Source organism: Polistes canadensis, unplaced genomic scaffold (genome assembly GCF_001313835.1).
Source record: "Polistes canadensis isolate GaletaPanama2010 unplaced genomic scaffold, ASM131383v1 scaffold_9, whole genome shotgun sequence".
Lineage (NCBI taxonomy): Eukaryota > Metazoa > Arthropoda > Insecta > Hymenoptera > Vespidae > Polistes > Polistes canadensis.
The window spans coordinates 1624679-1645159 of record NW_014569556.1 but is presented as its reverse complement, the minus strand read 5'-3'; the positions used below and the strand labels follow the sequence as shown (position 1 = coordinate 1645159).

Sequence of the window (20481 nt, the reverse complement as noted above, 5' to 3'; positions counted from 1 at the left end):
GCTCTTTGCGTTGCAACATGCAACAGACAAAATATATCTACTGTTTAAAATACGATGCAAAAAAGACGAAGAAGCACCACCATAAGAAATAATATATTTTTGAAAACCCACCGCTCGGAAACGTGATGTTTGCGTTAGAACTTTATATTCTTTTTTTATTAAATTATAAAACTTCTTTTATCGACATTCACGAGAATTTAACTATTGTTGATAGTAATAAAAGTATAATGAAACATAAAGAGAATCTTTTCATATATTTCTTAAAAAAAAAATAAAATCCTTGGCAGTTCTACGTCAAATTTTTTACATGAATTGTAAGAATACTTAATAAAAATAAATTTATATAAATACGGGATTATATTAATTAAATTTTATTATGGAATGTTAAATTTGACTATAAAATATAAACGTAAAATATGAAATAACGGCGAAGCTACTAGAGAGATATTGATTAAAAGTGACCAGTTCATTGTGGGCCAGTTGACACGAAATGGCGAGAATAATTCAAACGACGAAGAGTTAAACATACGACAAGCACAAGTTTTATACGCGTGAAACATGAATGAAAGACAAATTATGTATCATTTGTTAACTTTTACAATTAACGTTATCAAACTTGGCTGTCGGAGTTCAGTAATTTTCTCAAATTCGCGAAAATTGTCAAAAAACTTGTTGTTGATCTTATCGTCGCGTTAGTTGAGAGAGAGAATCATTTCTACGAGGATGAAAACGACGGAGAGAAGAGCTTCCGAGCTTTTATTGCCAGTCACGGTTGGCCGCGAGACCGCTTATCCGTGCCGTTGCAACGATGACATTTGACGTTGTCACATAAACGCGATTCCTCGCGCGTTCATTGAACGACGCTTTGTGTTTTCGTCGCAGTCGGTCAACTTTATGCATCTCGGCCAAGCTTAAGTTTACTCTTAGAGATTCGGTAATGATCGCAACGTGTCGTTATCTCGTGAAATATGGGCCTAGCTGCGAAATTTTATTACTTTGACTGTTTTTCGTAGAACTTGTGCGAATATAGTTTGTGATGTGTTAACTCTCTACTTTGTGTTTTCTTCTCAATTTTATTCTTTTTTATTTTTTTTTATTTTTTTATTTTCCATAACGATCTAACTTATAAGTAGTCATTACTTTCTTCAACACCATATATTCTTTATTACATTCGTATCGAATCTCTTTGATTAAAAACGATTTTCGGCAAATGTTATAAGAGTTACGAGTTTCGTCTAGTTCTGTAAGAAATTTGACACGGACACCTGCGAGCTGCACGATCTACGAGTATTGATGACGACGACAACGACGTTTGCTAAGAGTTTCACCGCGAAAACATATGCCATTGCGTACAGCTGACGCACTATAAATACGACGTTTTACCTTTAAGCAGATGGCGCTTGTTGGCAGAAGTGTAGCTTTATATCGTACCCATAGTCACCGTCCCTAAATTTATATTGCAATTTGTACGAGCTAACAAATTGACCGACTTACCGACTTCCACCTGATCTGGCTTTAATAGTATCATACATATTGCTAAATGTTTCTAATGTGGATTGAAAAATTCGAATCGTCAAATTAAACCATCATTGATTTTCCTTTTTCTTTCTACCCTTTTTCTTCATTTTGTCTATATTTACGCTACAGAATTCTATATTATTATTATCGATAAACTATTTTTGTCCTCTTACACTTACTTTGTTATTTTCCTTTCCGATAAGCAAGACTTTGCTCGTTGGTCTCCTTATGGGATTGATAGACCTTGACCGAAATATAATATATTTTCACCATTAACATTTTTATTTTACTTATTTATTCGTTTTCGATAAGATATTAATTCTTGTCCGTAGCAAAGTTGCGATATACAATTTTAATTATTTTTTCATACCAATCAGCAGATTGTTATTATAAAAAATATATCTTTGTATTGAGACTTTGTAATTAAATGTCTAATATTACAATAATACTTGCTGTAACGTTTAGCAATTATTTACATTCTATTTTTAATCTAACAACAAATATAAATAAACATACTATCTTGTATCATAATTATTTTTAGAATTACAAAGCTTTGATAATCCCAATATTCTATGTTTACTTATCATTATTATAATACATGAATTAATGATTAAAAGAAAATAATGTATATTAAATCTTGAGAAAAATCATTATGAATGCTATTAATTACTTGTTCTAATCTGTCAGGTTAAACAATTGTTTGGTTTATTTGCATGACGCATATAGCAACATTAGAATTCTAAACAGAATCCTAATTAGCATATGTTTGACTTCCACATCAGTACGAACTAATTACTATTTGTATATGCAAATATATCGATAGTGTGATATTGTCATGATCTATTTGATAACTTTCTTGATAATATAATCCTTCGTAATAAATATTATTTTTGATGTCTCGTATTCATTCGTCTAATTTTATTTTACAATTAAAAGCTATTATCTAATGAATAAAATTTGATTAATTTTCATATAATTATATTTATATAATTTCATATAATTCTCTTCAATAAACTCTGTAAAATATAAAATATTGTCCATGTAAAATTAACGTAAGGAAAAATAATAGACTAGTGGAACGATCTAATATACAAGTAACGATAGGAAGAAGAAACGATAAGAGTGAACCAGTCGGTTGTGAAATGTCTCGTCCTTCATATACATAATCATCACGGAAATGGAAGTTGGCGATTGGGTTGGTTGAAAGTAGGGTAGGTGCGCGCGACGCGCGATTTGGCTGCATTTAAAATGGCATTACACGAACGTCACGTATTTGCGAAGCGCAAAGCTTTAATGGTACAGCACGGTCATTTTCCCAACCGAAAATCTTCGTTAAAAGCTTAATTGATCAAGCGAGAATGAGTGTTCTGGACAAGATAGAAGATATAGAAGTTAAAGTTTTGGTGTATATGCAAAAAAGGGGCTTGATGGAAGGTAAAGGAGAATAGCGGGTAGAAAAAGGAAAACAACAAATTCTTCAACGGGACAGGGAACAATAAGTCATTGTTGGTATAACGACTCCTTTTGCTGAGCTCGTGCGATTTTTGAATCAAGGGCCTGCGGTTGATGCATTTTCTGCAGTCCACTTTATGTGATCGCTAACGCCAGTCCCACTTCTCCCTAACTCCCTTACACCCTCCCACTTTATCCACTCTCTTTTCCTATTTTAACATGCGACACGATACGAAATGGACCTGCACGCGAAATCTAACGAGCCATTGTCCCGCGAGCTTTCGTGTCCTTTCCATGAGATATCTTCTTTCCTTTCTATTCAAGTACGACTAATAGTCTAACTGCTTCTATGATCTCATAGAAGTCATTATAAAACTATCCGATCTTATCTCTTCTATTTATTTTGCGTACGTTCACGATTACGATTTTTAATGCGAGTATGTAGATTATTCGTATATAATTACTCAACTTAAACAATTTTTTTTACATTAATATAATATTAAAAAAAGCGTTTTCGAAAATATTACGATTTTCGCTAAAAAAAAAAAGAAATGAATTTTCAGAAACAAATTATGTTTATTACTTTGTAATTATGATTAAAGTGAGTTTTTAATTTACGAAAAAGAAATTGGAATGTGAATTCTTAGTAAAATAGAAAACTACCTGTACAGTTTTCAAATGAATTATGAAATTTTCTTGAGCGAAATCTCTCTTAAAATATCACAAGATATCTTTAGAAATGTGCCACGTTGACGTGATCGTTGTCATATTCCGCGAAATGAATGTGTAGTTTAAAAAATCTTAGGCATATACTTATATCAAATATTTGTTTTTTTTTTGTATGCAAAATTATTTTCATAATATGTACTATATTATTAGAAGGTAATGTGCGTTATCATCTTTTATTCGTTTCGTATTTATACGAAATGGAATATAAGAACTAACCTTTCTTAAAAGATAGAAAGATTTTTTCAGGATCATTCTTTTCTAAAGAGTGGATGGGAAAGGAAAAGAAAGGCTTTCAATCAAACGGAAAAGAGAGAGAAGAAAAGTTCCGTTTGCGTCTTCATAGAAAGAGAGAGAGAAAGAAAAAGGGATGTATTTTTTGTAAAAAAATTCTGTTTTCTACGGATAATGAGCGAGAGGGAGCGAATGAGCTTGGTATATGCAATAGAATTCTGCTATTTGCAGAATTCTCAAATAAAGCTAATTGAATAGATTCAAATAAAAGAAATTGGATTTCGAGTGAGCATGAATAAAATTATAATTTATGTTTTTTTACCACGCGATAGGTAATTATCTTTTGTTTTATATATTGAAAATATTGCGTACCACGTTTTAAACGAAAACTTGTATAGAATGTTCTACGCAGTGTGTTTTAAATTATTTTCCTAATATACTTTATATTAGATATAAAAGAGAATAACCATTAGGTTAATTTCTGTTTTAATTGAATAATTAACGCGCCCTGGTGAATTATTCAAATATATTAAAATATTTGAAATTTATTTTTTCATTTAACGTAAGCTTGTATATAAGCCCAACGAAATGTAAATACATTTCATGAAGTAGTATACATTTTCGTATATTTTATAATTGAATGGTTATTAAAAATTGTAAATAGCCTAATTATTGAAGAAATTTATTTTAAATATAAAATGCAAAGAATAAATGAAATATATATGTCAATAATACAAATAATAATAGAATTAAACAAAATTCTAAAAATTGAGTTAGTCGGTTTGAGTCGTAAATTACTCATGCACATGTAAATAAGATACATATATCGGAGCGATAATAGTAATTTTAGGAAATTGTTAACAAAGTCGAACGGAAGTTTTAAAGTTTAAAATGTATGATCATTCTAACGTAGGTTAAATGATAATCAATAAATCCCAAATATCTTTCATCGATGTTCCGATATATTGGAACGACATAAAACATTTAATAGAGAAGATAGTATAAAGACGCTTTGTGAATTAACAGTGTCAAACTCGCCAATTGCGTTACACACTCGAAAAATCATACTCATACGTACATATCAATAAATATATTTAATATAGGTGTAAATATATATATACATTTGTATGTATTTGCTATAAGGTGCTTGGCTCGTTTTTGAAATTTCGATCTTTTAATTTTTCTCTTTCCTAATTTATTTGAACAAATATGAAAACTACTTGTTAATTGAATGACGATTATTTTCTTTTTTACAGAAAGCGAGGTTGGCTCGCATTAGGATTGCTAAAGCGTCGAGTGGTGCAGCCTTTGTCAGCAAAAAGAAAGCAGCCGAAGCTCGATTAGCTGCGCAGGAGAGTGGTTTGACGTTAGACGAAAACTACAAGGAGGAGGATATTTTCGAATTACAACATCATCATTTACTTCGTTGTTTAGAGAAGACGACGGTGAGTTAAAACATTTTTTCTCAATTTTATTTAAAAATAATATTTCATCTTTTTAAATTCGTTTTTTCTCAAAGTATATATATTTTTGAATTTCATAATTAAACCTTTTCTTATATCCTAAAAATACATTTTTTTTTTGGGGTGATGGAATAGGCTAGTAACGTATAATTTATGATATATTCCTTGAAAATCTTTTCTTTTATCGTATGGGTGTTTCATTAAAAAACACTGCTAGGAAATCATTTAAAATCCGTCAAGTAGTTTTGCGTTTAACTATCGACGTGTCGAGTAATTTCAATAAAACCCTTTCCGTTCTCGTCTAATTTTAACCGACTACCTTTGTAAGAAGTGTCGTGTTAAGTACACACATTTATATCTACTACATATATACGTACGCGTAGTCTCGTTGAAAGTACGAGTACATAACTCGTTCAACTTGAGCTCTATCTTGCTCGTAACATGTACACATACACACAAATGAACACTCCCATCTACGTGGAAAGATATGCGAAGCTAACGTATACATACTGTGACCAATATACCAGTTAGAACATGCGTGCCTTTGGCCAATCATTGCACGGCATTGTATACTAGGCAACAACACAGGTGGGATAATTTACATTCACATAGGTATGCAAATCCTTCCGCACATTTTGTTGAATCTACTTGAAAATCACGATTCCTTTTCTCTCTATTTTTATTAATTTCTTTTTCTTTTTTGTTTGTTTGAACATTGAACAAATCCTCTTGCATTATGCGCGTTTGGATTGTATTATCCATTGTATGAAGTGGATTCCACTTGTTCTCGGTTACATGTACATAAATACATTTTATCTTCTTTCAATTAATTCGATGAAGATCGAGTGGAAAACTCTTTCAAAATTAGGACTCGCTAACGAGAATCGCGAAAGATCTTAAGAGACGTTCGCAAAGTGCATCTGCGTTACTGATTTTGAATTTTGCTATACAGGGCGTACCGATACGGACAAGATCGCCTTTGGAGATGTGCTAAGAGTAGTCATTTTTTGAACGAGACGTAGTGTATCCTTTAAACGTTACTGATAAATCTACTACGAAGAATTTTTTTAATCATAAATATTTGGTAAGCGTAAAAAGGATGTTAATGAAGAAAACAAGAAAAGAAAGGAACGATTATCTTTGCAATCAATTGCAACAAACAAATACAGAATCTCTCTTCAACGAATAAGGTTCAGTAGATCTTTTTTTTTCCATTTGCGAATGTCAAATGTTCGTTGAGTACACCATAAGTCGAGGGCACTTATTGATGTTCAATTAATACGTACGTGCTTATTGAAGGGACGCAACAAGCTCTAAGGGTCTTCTTTTATTATTCTCTTTTTATTTTTCTCATCTGTGAGCGTTCGATAACGCCTCTTCTTCGTTCGAAGTATATCCAATAATACACGATTACTCTATCGAGCATGTTGACTTCTTTCCATTCTGTAAAAAGAACAAAAGATAAAAACCACGCATTTTTATTTTACACTATTTGCACAAGATATATACTTGATATTTAAAGATAATATAAATGTCAGCAACACACACACACACACACACACATAGACACACGCGTATCTGTAAAACACTTTGACTATTTCTGTTTTTCTTTTTCTTTCTCTCTCTTTCTCTCTGTCTTTATGAAAAGAGAATTAACAAATATATTTTAGTTTAAACAATTCTAAATATTAGTAGAGTAGAGTATTGTATTAGATATACCGTAAATGATTGTTAATTTATCGAAGGAAATGTATATTGTTATTTAAGAGCACGTGGTATATGTTCGGTGCACCATCCTCTTCTAAATCAACCATTAGACTGGTACGTTATCCTCTGTGGAAGTTTTTCTTATTGAATGTTGTTTATATGACTTTCCGAAGACTACATATGCATAACAAAAAGTAATATTCGTAATAAATAGAATTTCCTTTTTCGGAAAGTCAAGTAAACAACATTCAATAAAAGAACTTTCACAGAGGACAACGTGCCAGTCTAACGATGGATTTCGAAGAGGACGGTACGTAGATCATACACACCGAGCTTTCAGACAATAATAGACACCTCTATCGATTAATAATTAATCAATTAAGATAAATCTAACACAGTATTATATTCTACTAATATTTTAGATTCGTTTCAACTAAAATATATTTGTTTTATCGTTTCTGGCATTAGTAATGATTTTGTGTTGAAAATTTTCATTTAATCAAATATCAAATCAGAATTGTGTTTAATATTGAAAGTATATTAATAGATATGTGATTTTTTTAAACAAATGTACTTTGCATTATTCTAACTTTAGTAGGTGTTAACCCTTTGAGTGCTGAATACTTTTAGTTGAAGTGTTTTGTATTTCTATTTGGATTTATACGATTTTTAATATTCGTGGATTCGTTTAATATTGGATTACTAATCAGAAAAAAATGAAGAGAGAAGAATAATTATTTCAATGAATTTTACAATGAACACATTCATTTACACATTTTTACATATAGCTTAAGTTTTATTATATTAAATCAAGCTATTTATATTTATTTGGTTATCAAGATAACCTACCATATACCTTTTGTGCATTTATTCGCGTTTTTTCGTCTAACTACCACGCTTTCTTTCCTCTATATTTCCACTTCTTTTTCCTAGTCGTCTTGTGTACTTAACCCAGAAAGCAATGCGATTCCGGGTACCTTTGTTGAAGCGTCAGAAACCGTGTTCACGGCTCGGAGGCACGTCGTTTCACTTCCTCTTTTGCATTCTCAGCTTCGTTGTATACGATCTTGGTGCGTTTCAGCATTCCGATGCTTCCTGCCGACGCTTAACTGTCTCTCTCTCTCTCTCTCTCTCTTTTTCCTATCTCTCGTGGGAGGTCCATCTACTATTCCCCTCTCTGCCACCTGTCTATTTTTATTGTTTGACATTTTCGGAGCGAAAATACTTTTTTTCACGCGTTTACGACGACTCTTCCATCTGTAAAATTACTTCTTTTTTCTTTTTTCTTTTTTTTTTTTTTTTACAGTCGAATGCATCGAATGTTTTTTTCTTTTTTCTTTTCTTTTAACTTAATGCGAATTCGTCATTTAACATTTTCAGAAATATTTGTTACGTGTGTGTGTGTGATATTTTAACATGTTATTTATATTACTTTTTATAGTACATGCCTTTTTATGTTTTTCTTTTTATCTTTAAACAATAATTATGATTTATTTCATATTATAATTATATCCGTAGTATAAAATTAAACGATTAAAATCGAATTTTGATAATATTTGTATTTAAGTTCACTTTCATAATTACAATTATTTAACAAGTAATTTAATGATATATTTTGAATGTTATATTTTTATAGTGATTTTATTGTTTCTGTAAAATTTTAAATATCAATTACTTAAACATACATTCTTTCTTTTACACGTTGAGTCTATGGATGAAAATTAGTAGAATTGAATTGATCATGTCGTAGATATCTAACGGAACATGCTTAGAAACTAAGTTCGAATAATGGTATTCCCTTCTTCCACATCACGTTTCCTGAAAACGGTTTCACGATAGGAGATAACGACACTTCAATGCTTTCGTCATTGCATCGTCACAGAGACGAAGTGGCAGACGATCGTAAATCGAGCTCTCGATCGTTCGATCGATCATTATTGCTCCAGAATGGGCCATCGACAAGCCACAAACGTGTTTGCAACCCTTTCACTGTGTGGCACGGCCTTCGCTTCGGGAATGCTTAATAAAATTCAAAGCCTGTGATCTCGTTCACCGTATTTCTCTCTCTCTCTCTCTCTCTCTTGCTTTATGTTATCCTTTCTCGAAAACAGGTAATCATTTTTACGGAACATTTTTTTTCGTTTGTTCACGAATTAATGAAACCGAAAATAAATGATAAAGATATTATATTCGTCGAGTAATAAATAAATCAGGAATACGTTTTGTATCGTTACATAACATTGTTATTATTTTGTGATAATGATCGATAAATATTAGAAAAGTAATTGAAAATTTAGAACTTTATTCGATAAAAACATTTTCTAAATTAAGTATATAATAGAAAAGATTGTCGTTTAAAAATAGTAAACTGTATTTGAAAACAATTTTTACAAAAATGAATAAAACGCATTAGGAAATTGCATAATCGTAGCTAAAACATGTTAAATGGAATAGTGTAAAAAAAAAGTACAGTGTAAAATGAATCTCAGGTGCATAGATATATAATTTTTGTCAATTTTACGTTAGTTCCATCTATGCATTTATATGTCAACACGACGACGAGTCCATTATAAAAATGAACAATTATGAAATAATAAAAAAGCACGTGTGCGAGGAATGTTTGACAAGATCGGTTGTTAAAAATAAACGTAGGTTAGGCAAACGCTTGGGTCTTTGAATAATAGCTTGGATAGAAGTTAATCGATATCCGGAGCGAGGATGTTGGTAAATCCGGATTTGTTAAAAGGAGAGTGCAGCGTATCCTTTCGATAAACGTCTCACACTCTCTTTCTCATTCTCTCTCGCACTATTCGTCGACCTAGCGGACGCGACCAATCGGTATCTTTAGGTCGTGTATTGATTTCTTCCGGGTCATGCTCGCGTTCGATTGAATATTATCAGAGAATTCTCATATTTTCTCTCATCCTCGTGGATAGTGGGAAACGTCATCCTCGAAGCTAATTATAGCAAGGCGTAATGTAAAGAGGATATTCAACAATAAAGCTTGGTAGATCCCTTCATTGTCGTTGTCGTCACGATACAGAACACGGATTTTCCATCTGGCGTGGCACATCGAACGCAATCGTCGTGGAAGAAACACGTTGCCGATCGGTTTTAAGTTCCGCTTCATTCGGCTCGGCTTCGTTCGAGACTTGCTTCGGCCGGCTTCGTTCGGTTCTCACTATTATAACAAACAAGGCAAACGAAGGAGGGAGGGTCTTTGAATGACTTTGTCGTCGTAAAAGCTGCTTCAAAGTTACCTCATGTCGGAGGGAAAGCACGGACGGGCCTTTGACGACTCCAGTTTTGTACCTCTAGGTTTAAAAGTGTTGCACCGATTTTTCTAGCACCTACTCTACGTAATTAGAATGCGAGTTAGTTTTGTTGAGTGAGTATACTGTTAATCGATCCTTTTTTGACTTTTTTTTATCTTTATATCTAAAGCAAATATCTCGTTGAATTGTATGAAATTTTAATTAAAATACGAATCAACAATTAATCAACAAAACGATCAAATAATTACCTTGGTTTTGAATTATTATTATGTATATAATAATTGTGTTTTAAACATGATTATTAAATATAATTATTAATATTGTTAAAGATTTTAATATAATCATTTTCAATTTAATTCAACACGAATTTCCTGGAACATTTTTTAATACTTTCAATAATTTCATTCTTGAAAATAAAGGTTATGCTGAATCGTATTAATCAGCATAGGGTCGAGAAATCAAGCAAGGCTCTGTTGCTCGTTCTCTCCATTCGTCCTTATTTTTCTGCTCCGATAAAACCGTAGTCCGGTGTCCAGTTCATTTCTTTGTTCCAATTCTTTCCATTCCTTTTTTCTATTTTCGTTTTTTCTCCATACTTTTTCCTCCCATGAACCTTTATTTCCGGTTGACCGATATTAAATTCACTCAGGCAGCCATTTTTTGAAAGAATTTACTTACATTAAATGAATAAATGAACGCTCCAATACGAATCCATCAACTGTATACATCTATGTTTCTGCGTCAGTCTTTGCGTTAGTCAATTTCTCCAAATTTTTTTTGTAAGAAATTCACACAAGTAGTAGCCTGGAAAATAGACGACTTTTATCTAGAAGGTAGAAGAAATGGACGAGATTCAGCAAATAAATTATAAAGAACATTGGAATCAAATTTTTAAATCCTGTTCAAAACATTCGAATTTATTGTTGCATACGAAAGTTAATATATTTTGACTAATAAACATTGACTTATAATAGATAATATGACTTTTTCCGTTAATGACTGTCTTGTTCTTCTGAGAAAGTTTTCGTTTTTTCGCTTATCCGAAGAAATTTTTGACGAGGCTATATCTTTGTATACGTATCGTATTTTTTAAGATTTTCTTTCTCTGAGCACTCGCGTTATTCTACTTGTTCACGATTGAATGAATTTATCGAATTCGAATCTGTATAGAATTTGTATAGAAAATGAGGGAGAATGGTAGGTGGTACTTTGAAGAAAATAACGAGTAGAGGTATATAGGATAGAAGAAAGAAAATATTTTTCTGATCATGCTGTTATTCTTCAAATTGAATGTTTTATTTTTACGTTCGGATATTTTTTTTCTTTTTTAGAGTCTTTTTAATTGTTTTCCAACTTTTATATAAGAAATTATATTTTATTTTATGTAAACAAAGTAAAAGAAGTAACAATTAAATATCATGATTTGCAATGAATAACAATGTTCTGATCACAATTGCAATCAATTTGAATACATGTAACTACACGTAAATAAAAAAATTGCTTCATTTTGGCAACACAATTAAAGTGTACACTTTTCAACGAGATCGCAGCAGCAAATTAGTAAAAAATAATTATTTCTAATCGATATAACTTTTGGTAAATGTGAAATTTCTGGAAAAATAAAAAATTAAAATGTACTTAATAAAAAAAAAGAAAATATGATGGTATAGTTAATAATAATTAGTAGTGCGTGCGAGATGAAACACTCGAATATGTTACAGCTGTTTTGAGAAAGGAAATTCATGAATATATTTCACGAGAATAGCATTTAAAAGCAAGAAAAATATTTCTTTACGCTCATAATCAAGGATTAACTAGAGTTTAAAGTTTAATAGAATAAGTAAATATATCGGTACGCATCAATTCGCTGCAGCAAGCTCAAGATAGAAAACTTTCCCATCGATTACATTAGAAAGCCAAGCTATCGGATTTCATTTTTGCGAAAGCCCGATACGTTAGCTCCGATTAAACGCACAAATAATGCCATTACTTGAGATTTCTTTTTATAGATGCAGTAGGTAGTACCGTTCGGGTATATACATAAAATTATTTCTTTGAAATTTGAAAAGTTCATCGCATATTTTGTTAGCGAGTTCGAACGAACGAGAAAGTAAGAGAGAGAGAGAGAGAACAAGAAAATACCTTTGATACTCGCAGAAATTCAGTGAGAAAGCTCCAATGCGAGAATACGAGAGGTTATCGAGTAATCTTTATATTATCGTTCAAGCGGGAATCATATCCTACTGAGCTTCCAAGTTTCTAGTAAAGATTTGATCCCGCAGAATGGAATAGCGCTACAATCTCATCAGTAAAATGTACAAAAAAAGTTTTTGTTAACTTACCGAACAACCGACGTTGGAAGCAACCAAGGAGTCTCTCGAGAACAAATTTTGTTTCTTCTTGTATAACATACTTTCATATATATTCGTTTATACGAGGTCGTTTTCGTGTGGAGGATAAAAATTTCATGTTTAAAATGTCAAACGAGATGAGTATGCCTGATATGTTATCTTCTTTTAGATTAAGGTGTCTTCAAACCAATAATTTTTATAATTTCCATTTCCATTTAGTAGAAAAATAATCTTGGCCTAAATTCGCCATCGAATTATCTCGTTGTATATGGATATACTTTGTGGGATAACTGGGAACAGCTGTTTTACATGAGGACTTATGACATGCTTTGTTGTACAAACGTAATTCAAGCTTGTTAGAAATGTTTTACATTATGAAATCAACTATTCTAAAGTTTCAGCTTTGATCGATGATGACGTTTTCCACCGTTAATATTATACAATTTTTGTCAGTAACAAATATCTTCGGTGTCGAACATTGCTTACAGATCAATATCGTTGATTTACTATATTTAGGAAGATTATCTACACTTTTTACCGTAGCTCTCGGAATATAAAATACGTAACTTTAAATGACGATTTTTGTAAAGAAAGTTTTGAGATTCCTAAAGTTTGCGTCAGAATTTTGACAAGGGTAGATCCCAAAGTGTTTCACTATTTTTGATTCAGAACCTATGAAACAATTTTATATATGACATCAATATCATATTATGCAAGCAACAACCTTTATAATTGTATACAAAAGTTGCTTATAAGTTTTGAATCAAAAATGGTGGAACACCTGGGGACTGTCCCCTGTGAACAGATAAAGTTTTGAATAGAAATGGCTATGTTCTATATATACGTAATATACGATGGTCAGTTTTTAGTCAGGTTGCACATCTTTTATCAAGGAATGACTCTAAGGAATGTGCATTTGATGATTACGGAGGAGATAGGAAATATTGATCGATAGGATAGAATAGAAGATGATTGGATTGGAAAATAAATTAGAATTCTAACAGTAAGCGAAGCAAAGAATAGGGTATTAAAATAAATATTTCAAATCGCTTACCTTTTTCACCAATAGCGTGTTCATTTACAACAGACTTCGTCTAACGATAGACGAATAATATCCGATAAATGTTATAGGAGAATTTACTCTTACGTTTGTTTCTATTACTGTGTTAGCTATTGTAAGTTTCTCTTAGGTTGCAGATTCACTGATTTCCGAATTAAATGTATTCAGTTTATTCCCGGTTTCACAGAATGCTGAATACAGAATTATCAACTCACTACAAACTTATTAACTATTTAGAGATTGGATTTACTGAATATAGAATAATAAATACTTATTGACTGATTAATTGGTTGCAACAAACTAACTTATTCCTGATGGCTTTCTTCCACGCCCCTAATTCATCGTGCAAGGATTTAGCAAAAGATAAGAGATTTTATTTTTATTGAGTATGAATAATAATGACTACAATTCTAATTGGATAAGGATTCCATAAGGTATATTACATTACAAAAAAAAATAAATTTATATAGGATGTAACATAATTCATATTCAGAAATGTATCATATTACAAATAAAACAAAATAAATTTAATTATTTAAATCTCACACTTTTGCTAGGTTCAAGAGCGTTGTTGACATAAATTCAAATTTCAATAAAAAAATATTTCCTAAACGAAAAGGATATTTTATCCAATGTTATATTATGCAAAGTTATGAAATATGTTAAGGGTATATTCAATGTACGTTTAGTGTACAAGAACATGCTTCACAAGTATAATGTTTGTTACTCAGTTGGTAGTTGCCACATTGAGTAGCTCTTGTAGTGGACTATTTTATGACTTCATATTACGTAATATTGGATAAAACGTCTTTTTCGTAAAGAAAAATTTGAAAAATGTTTTTATTGGAATCGGTATTTACGTTAGTAACGCTCTGTAACTCCTTAAAAGCGAGATATTTAAACATTGATTTGATTTGGTTTTACTTGTAGCACGCTATGTTTCCGGACATGGACTTTCATTCAGAACCTTATATACTTATATAGTCATCTCTGCAAGTCCTAGGAGTTTTTAATAGGAATTTCGAAACACCCTGCATATTAATCTTTCAAAGTTAAAAATGACACTTAAGCTTTCCGTAGAAAGATATCGGTTTACACAGAGATAAAGTGGTCATAATTCCCAACGAGCTGTGAAAGTTCCGAAAGTTCAAAGGTTACATCATTCCTATCTTTTCTGCGCGAGCACTGTAGATAATATCGTTAGAACTCCATCAACCACGATCCTTTTCAAAGCAACGACGTCACATTGTTAAAACATTTAATAAAATCCTTACATTTCTCAATATCAATGAGTCAGCTTTGTGACAATTTTTGTTTTAAATCTTATCGTACAAAAAAATTTTTATAGGTTAACAATTAAATCACGATAAAACAGAAAATTATCTTATCGACAATGAAATATACTTTTTCTTTTTTTTTTTTATTTCAAAGAAATAAAATAAGGTTAATCATATTTCGGGTCACGTTTTGTAATTGTTCAAATATATTTATTCCTTTGTCTGTGAGTATACGTACCTGTTCTCATTTCAACGTATCGTACGTAATCAACCTAAATAAATGAATATATAGGACGTCTATTTTAAAACCGAGCACCTATATATTTTTCCTACAGAACTTTGTATATTATTGTATTTATCCAATCGAACGAAGCAATTTTGTCCCGTAATACTTTCTCATACCACTTAAATCAACAAAAATATTTAAGTGTTTAATTAGAAATATAAGATATTTTCTATATGTTCGTATATCGTGATATAATTGCAATAATGTGTTGTACAAACGCACCTGATATACTTTCAATGCTTATCATTATTATCGAAGTTAGATATATAGAGATTAATAGAACAAAAAATGTATTATGATTTCAGGATCGCGAGTTCGTGGAGATGGAGGTGCCCTATAACGGTGCCCCAAAGAGGCCAGGTTCACCGTCACCACTGACGTCACCTGCCCATAGCACTGCCTCGAGAGGTGGCCTCCTGCACTCCTGTTGCGGTCGCTGCTACCCTCAGCGTTACCAGGTACGCGGTCGGCGTATACTTGTCTCAACAACCTCGATAAGCGAGGGTCCACCCTCATCTTCCTCCCACTCTCACCAATCGCAGACAACCTGCCAGAATCCGCAGGCTAGCCAGTTAGTAGATCCGACTACTGTGCCGAACGTCGCGTTCAACTTTCCAGGCGAGGACAGACGTCGTCAAGGCGCGAGCACTTCGAGCCCGTACAACGAGACAAGGGTGTGAGCTGAGCTAACTAGCTAGCTAGCTCAATGGAACTCTACGGTTTCTTTCCTATCAAAATGAAACAGCACAAAAGAAAACACACATTTCTCGTCTTAAATAACGCGTTCCTTTTTCCTTCTTACAATGGTACGATACACACACACGAGATTATAGGCTGATCCTTGAATAATTATCATCTTTTATATCCTCACGACATATCGTAAGGATTAAATAATAGATACTTATGATTAAGACGAAAAGAAGGGAGTAGGATAGTTCTCATATATTCGAATAACGTCTTCGGTCGTTCGTACATTGATTTTTGACAAGTTCAACTTTTATCGCTGCTAGTTTAAATCTTTATTTTTGTTTGTTCTCTCTCTGTGGATATAGGATTTTCTTCTTTACCGATGACGTCATTAAAACAATTTTACCTTTATTTTCTATGTTTTTTTCTTTTTTTTTTGTCATCGTTATCGAATTCTTTCGAACGAGAACATATATCTCTTAATTATTATCATCATCATCCTGTAATAGAAAGGTTGAACGAGATTCTAAACTTGGTGACAAGAATTTAATAGGTTAGTTGGAAAATCATGACGATGGAGTAGTTCCAATAATACGCTGGTCATACTGGCGATTTGATAAACGTTCGTAAATTCCTGCCATATGTCGGAAATCAAATGTGACGACAAAATTCCGTTGTCATCGCTTTTGAGAATGCCAAAATAGAGCGTCACTATATTCTACAACGAATCTCTCTGGCCTCTATTTCTTTATTTTTCCCCTCGCACGTTGTTTTTATCTTTTTCTCTACTGTGTCGCACGTAGTTGCTACATCCCTCTCTTCGATCGCGTTCTATTTTCAATAATATAACCACGGTGGTCGTTAATCGGTCCACCATGTAATACTCGATGAACGGTTCGTGTTATATAGTACATATACATATATATGAATATATGCATAGAAAGTGTACTGATATCGTGCATCTTTTTCCTGACATAATTTATTCTAAATAAACTATACGCCGGTTCATATTATTTTGGATATTTCACTTTAAACGATTTGCATTTGTTCATTTAATTTCACATAGATATCGTATATTTTATCTTGATTTATTATTTTTTCAATTAAATATTGAATTATTATTGATCGATATATCATTTTGAATTCGAGAATTCAAGTTTAATTGAAATAATATTTTATTGTAATTACTTTAACGTTGAAACATTAGAAATATTTTTTATAATTCTATTTATTATTGCATTTTTGAAAAGAAAAATTTTGACTCCGATAAAGATAAAATGAAATTTTATTATTGTTCAAGAAAAAAGTATGCGATAAACAGACATTTTATTGGCTAAAGTCGGAATTAAACGAATCGTCTCGTCGATTTCGTGGACTTGGTTCACGATTAACTGTCTCTCCAAGCACTGCCCTGAGAGTTCGAATTGTTAATTGGTTCTCTCGAATGAATATTTTTTGCTTTTACTGCTGGTATAAAAAGATTTCCTAATCGCTAGGATTTTATTTTTTCAATGTGAAATCGTGAAGATCGTTTTATCGTTTCTCTCGTAAATCTTATTATGAGAATTATCCTCGGAGATGGAGTTATCAAATTTAGAATATTCAATACACACATATATATATATATGAATAATTAAATATATATATATATAAATCTAAATATATGCATAAAATAAATAAAAATAAATAACAAATATATTCATCGTTGCCACTCCCTCTTTATCGATGAAATCGGGAGTGGGATCTACTCTTGGAAATAATTATTCTAGAAATTTAATTGACTTCGTACCGAATTCTAAATCAGTGTCGTAGATATTTAAAAATACATAGATTCGAATGCGAACGTACTGGATTTACGCAACGAATCGATAAAAGGGCAAATAAAAGAAGAGAAAGTGGGAACAAAGGAGACTGAAGTTCAAATAACTTCAATTCAATTAATTCTTTAAATATTAAAATGTACTAATTTTTTAGGCAAAATATATAGATGTAAAATATAAAAGATGTTCAAGGATTTAGGTCAAATTTATACTACGTGTTAATGAAGTCGAGTCGGTAGAAAAAGTTGTTATAAATTCATATTAAAAAATGTGTTATTGAAAAGTTATAAGCGTTCGAAGATTTTCATTAATTGTTATGGCAGTTAAATATTCCTTTCTTCAAATATGCTGACCTCCATTCGTTGAATTAATAATTATCGAATTTTTTCGAATATGTATTTCTATTCAATGAAAAGTAGTAGTTCATAAATAGATTTTGAATATATTTTTAAAACAGGTCTTTTCTTCTTAACAAACATCATAAATAATAGGTTTTAAAAACGTGTAAATAAGAACTTTCAATAAGAATTATTTGTCTTTCTCTATAATTTCTTATAAGTTATAAGAACAGTTTTATTTGTATTTTTAAAAGAACGCTCATAATTTTTCAGTAAAGAACAACATTTTCGGATATATGTATTTAAGTTATTATGAACTTTTAGTTTTTATCTACTTGGCCTCATTAGCATGAAAATATAAATTTAACTCCAATTTTTCTAAACACCTTGTATACAATATACATATATATATATATATCGTACACTATTCTTTAGTCTCGTTTTGTTCTCCTGAAAAAAAGAGAATACTTCTATAAAGGGGAGAAAGTTTTAATTGAAAAAAAAAAAATAATGAATAAAAACGAAACTAGGAAGAGAAAGCAATTTGCGAGGACTAACCAGTGCTGAAGTTTTTCAAAATTATGTGATAAGGAAGACAGTCGGAGAGCTTCTTTACGCGTGTTAAAGTTTCTTCTATCTTCGTTAAACTTCGCCTCGGATATCCGGTACGTTTACTTTCGGCAACGACGATGATCAAATTTAATAGGTCACTATCTATAGATTGTAGTTTCCGCGTCTTTTGATTTATAACTTCGGTAACGGCGAACATATTTTCTCTGATCAACTCTGGTCTATACCAATCTTTGTCTTCACTTCGAATTCCCAAATTTGAAGTATATCTCTCTTTCTCTTGTTCTATTACTCGAAGTTGTTCCAATCCGCGTGCAACATGCAATAATAAATGAATAACGTTTTTCGTTACGAATGCGCAGCATAACATAAAATCATAAACTTCCTTTTAATACGTTGACGACGACGCTGTTTTCTGTATTATTATTTACAAGATTATCTAATGTGAAACACCTGTGGTACACGTTAGCGTCAACGTGTTAAAACAAATATTTTAAATAATTTAATAACTTTTTTACTCAAAATATAATTATCGCGTTAATAATTATTATATTTTTTTATGTGCGGGCCTAAAACAATTTTTTATTTGCAAATGTGATTCAATGAAGTCAAAGGGTTGGATATCCCTTTGACTTCATTTTACATTGCTCTTAAATTCAGAAAGTATAATTTAGGTTGCGTCTTACAGAATGGATAAGCCAGTCATTGGATACTTGATAAGATCGTTCTTGAAAATTTGACGTATCGACTCGTAAATCCTCCTTCCTAATGTAATATCGATCGTTGATAGGAAAGTAAGAAGAACGCAGATTTATGTTTCTCGTGTAATTTAATTTTTTACGTTTTTATATCTATATTTATGTTTATTCACAAAATAAATGGAACTTTAGAGAGATGGTGATTTAAACAATATCTTTTTAATATACGAAAATTTACTTAATAAAGATAAACATATCGACCGTATTCTCTCTAAAGTTTTATCGATTAGTCGCTAACTTTCGTGAAAGTTTTTTTACGTTATCGATTAATTATAAACTTCGAATATTGAATGAAAAACTTAATGAAAAAGTAACGGCATATAAAATATTTAACATTAATTACGTTTACAAGTTTAAATTATTTCTTAACGGTGTATTATATTAAAAAGATTCTTGAAAACATTTACACATAGAATTTAATTAATTACGAGTAAAGGAGGTTTTTCATTAAGGATTTGAAGGATTGCTTGGATCGTAGAATTTGTTTGATCTTTTCTTTTAATTTTATAGAATCAAATCTTTGTTAAGGTATGAAATATTTATTATAGTAAAATTATTGTCGGCTTAGGCATCTATCGGTTGAAACATTTGGCAGTTCGATGTATATCGACTCGTAAATCAGCCTCTCGCATAACCGGGAGGTTCGACGTTAACGAGGGAAAATGAGAAGTGATAAATGACTTAGTCGCTCGACAGATCCAGGACGAGACCCCCATCGAAACCCCTTAACTGTGCCTTCTCTTCTATCTCCACTTTTATGGAAGCTATTTTTCACTGGTTCATCATTTCTCTTTTTAATCTTTCTCTAAATCCTCGTTCGCGTTAATCACTGATTAACATGCAATCCGACTTAGTAATGTGTCTTGAGCACGCTTTACTGTTACCGACTTACCCTCAAATTTTTCTGTGATATTTCTCTTAAAGAACAAAATGGAAAAAGATCAGATATATATATTTAC

The 20481-nt window shown here is 31.5% G+C and overlaps 1 protein-coding gene across 5 annotated transcripts in view; it reads left to right on the top strand.

Moving 5' to 3' along the window:
• Positions 1-20481, top strand: part of LOC106792224 (potassium voltage-gated channel protein Shal-like) — a 62501-nt gene that overhangs the window by 11897 nt on the left and 30123 nt on the right. For all 5 annotated transcript variants that reach the window (XM_014758488.1, XM_014758478.1, XM_014758512.1 and 2 more), the window contains exons 2-3: positions 5187-5375; positions 15655-15807. In XM_014758488.1, the coding sequence (XP_014613974.1) occupies positions 5187-5375; positions 15655-15807 (342 nt within the window). The remainder of the gene's footprint in view (positions 1-5186; positions 5376-15654; positions 15808-20481) is intronic.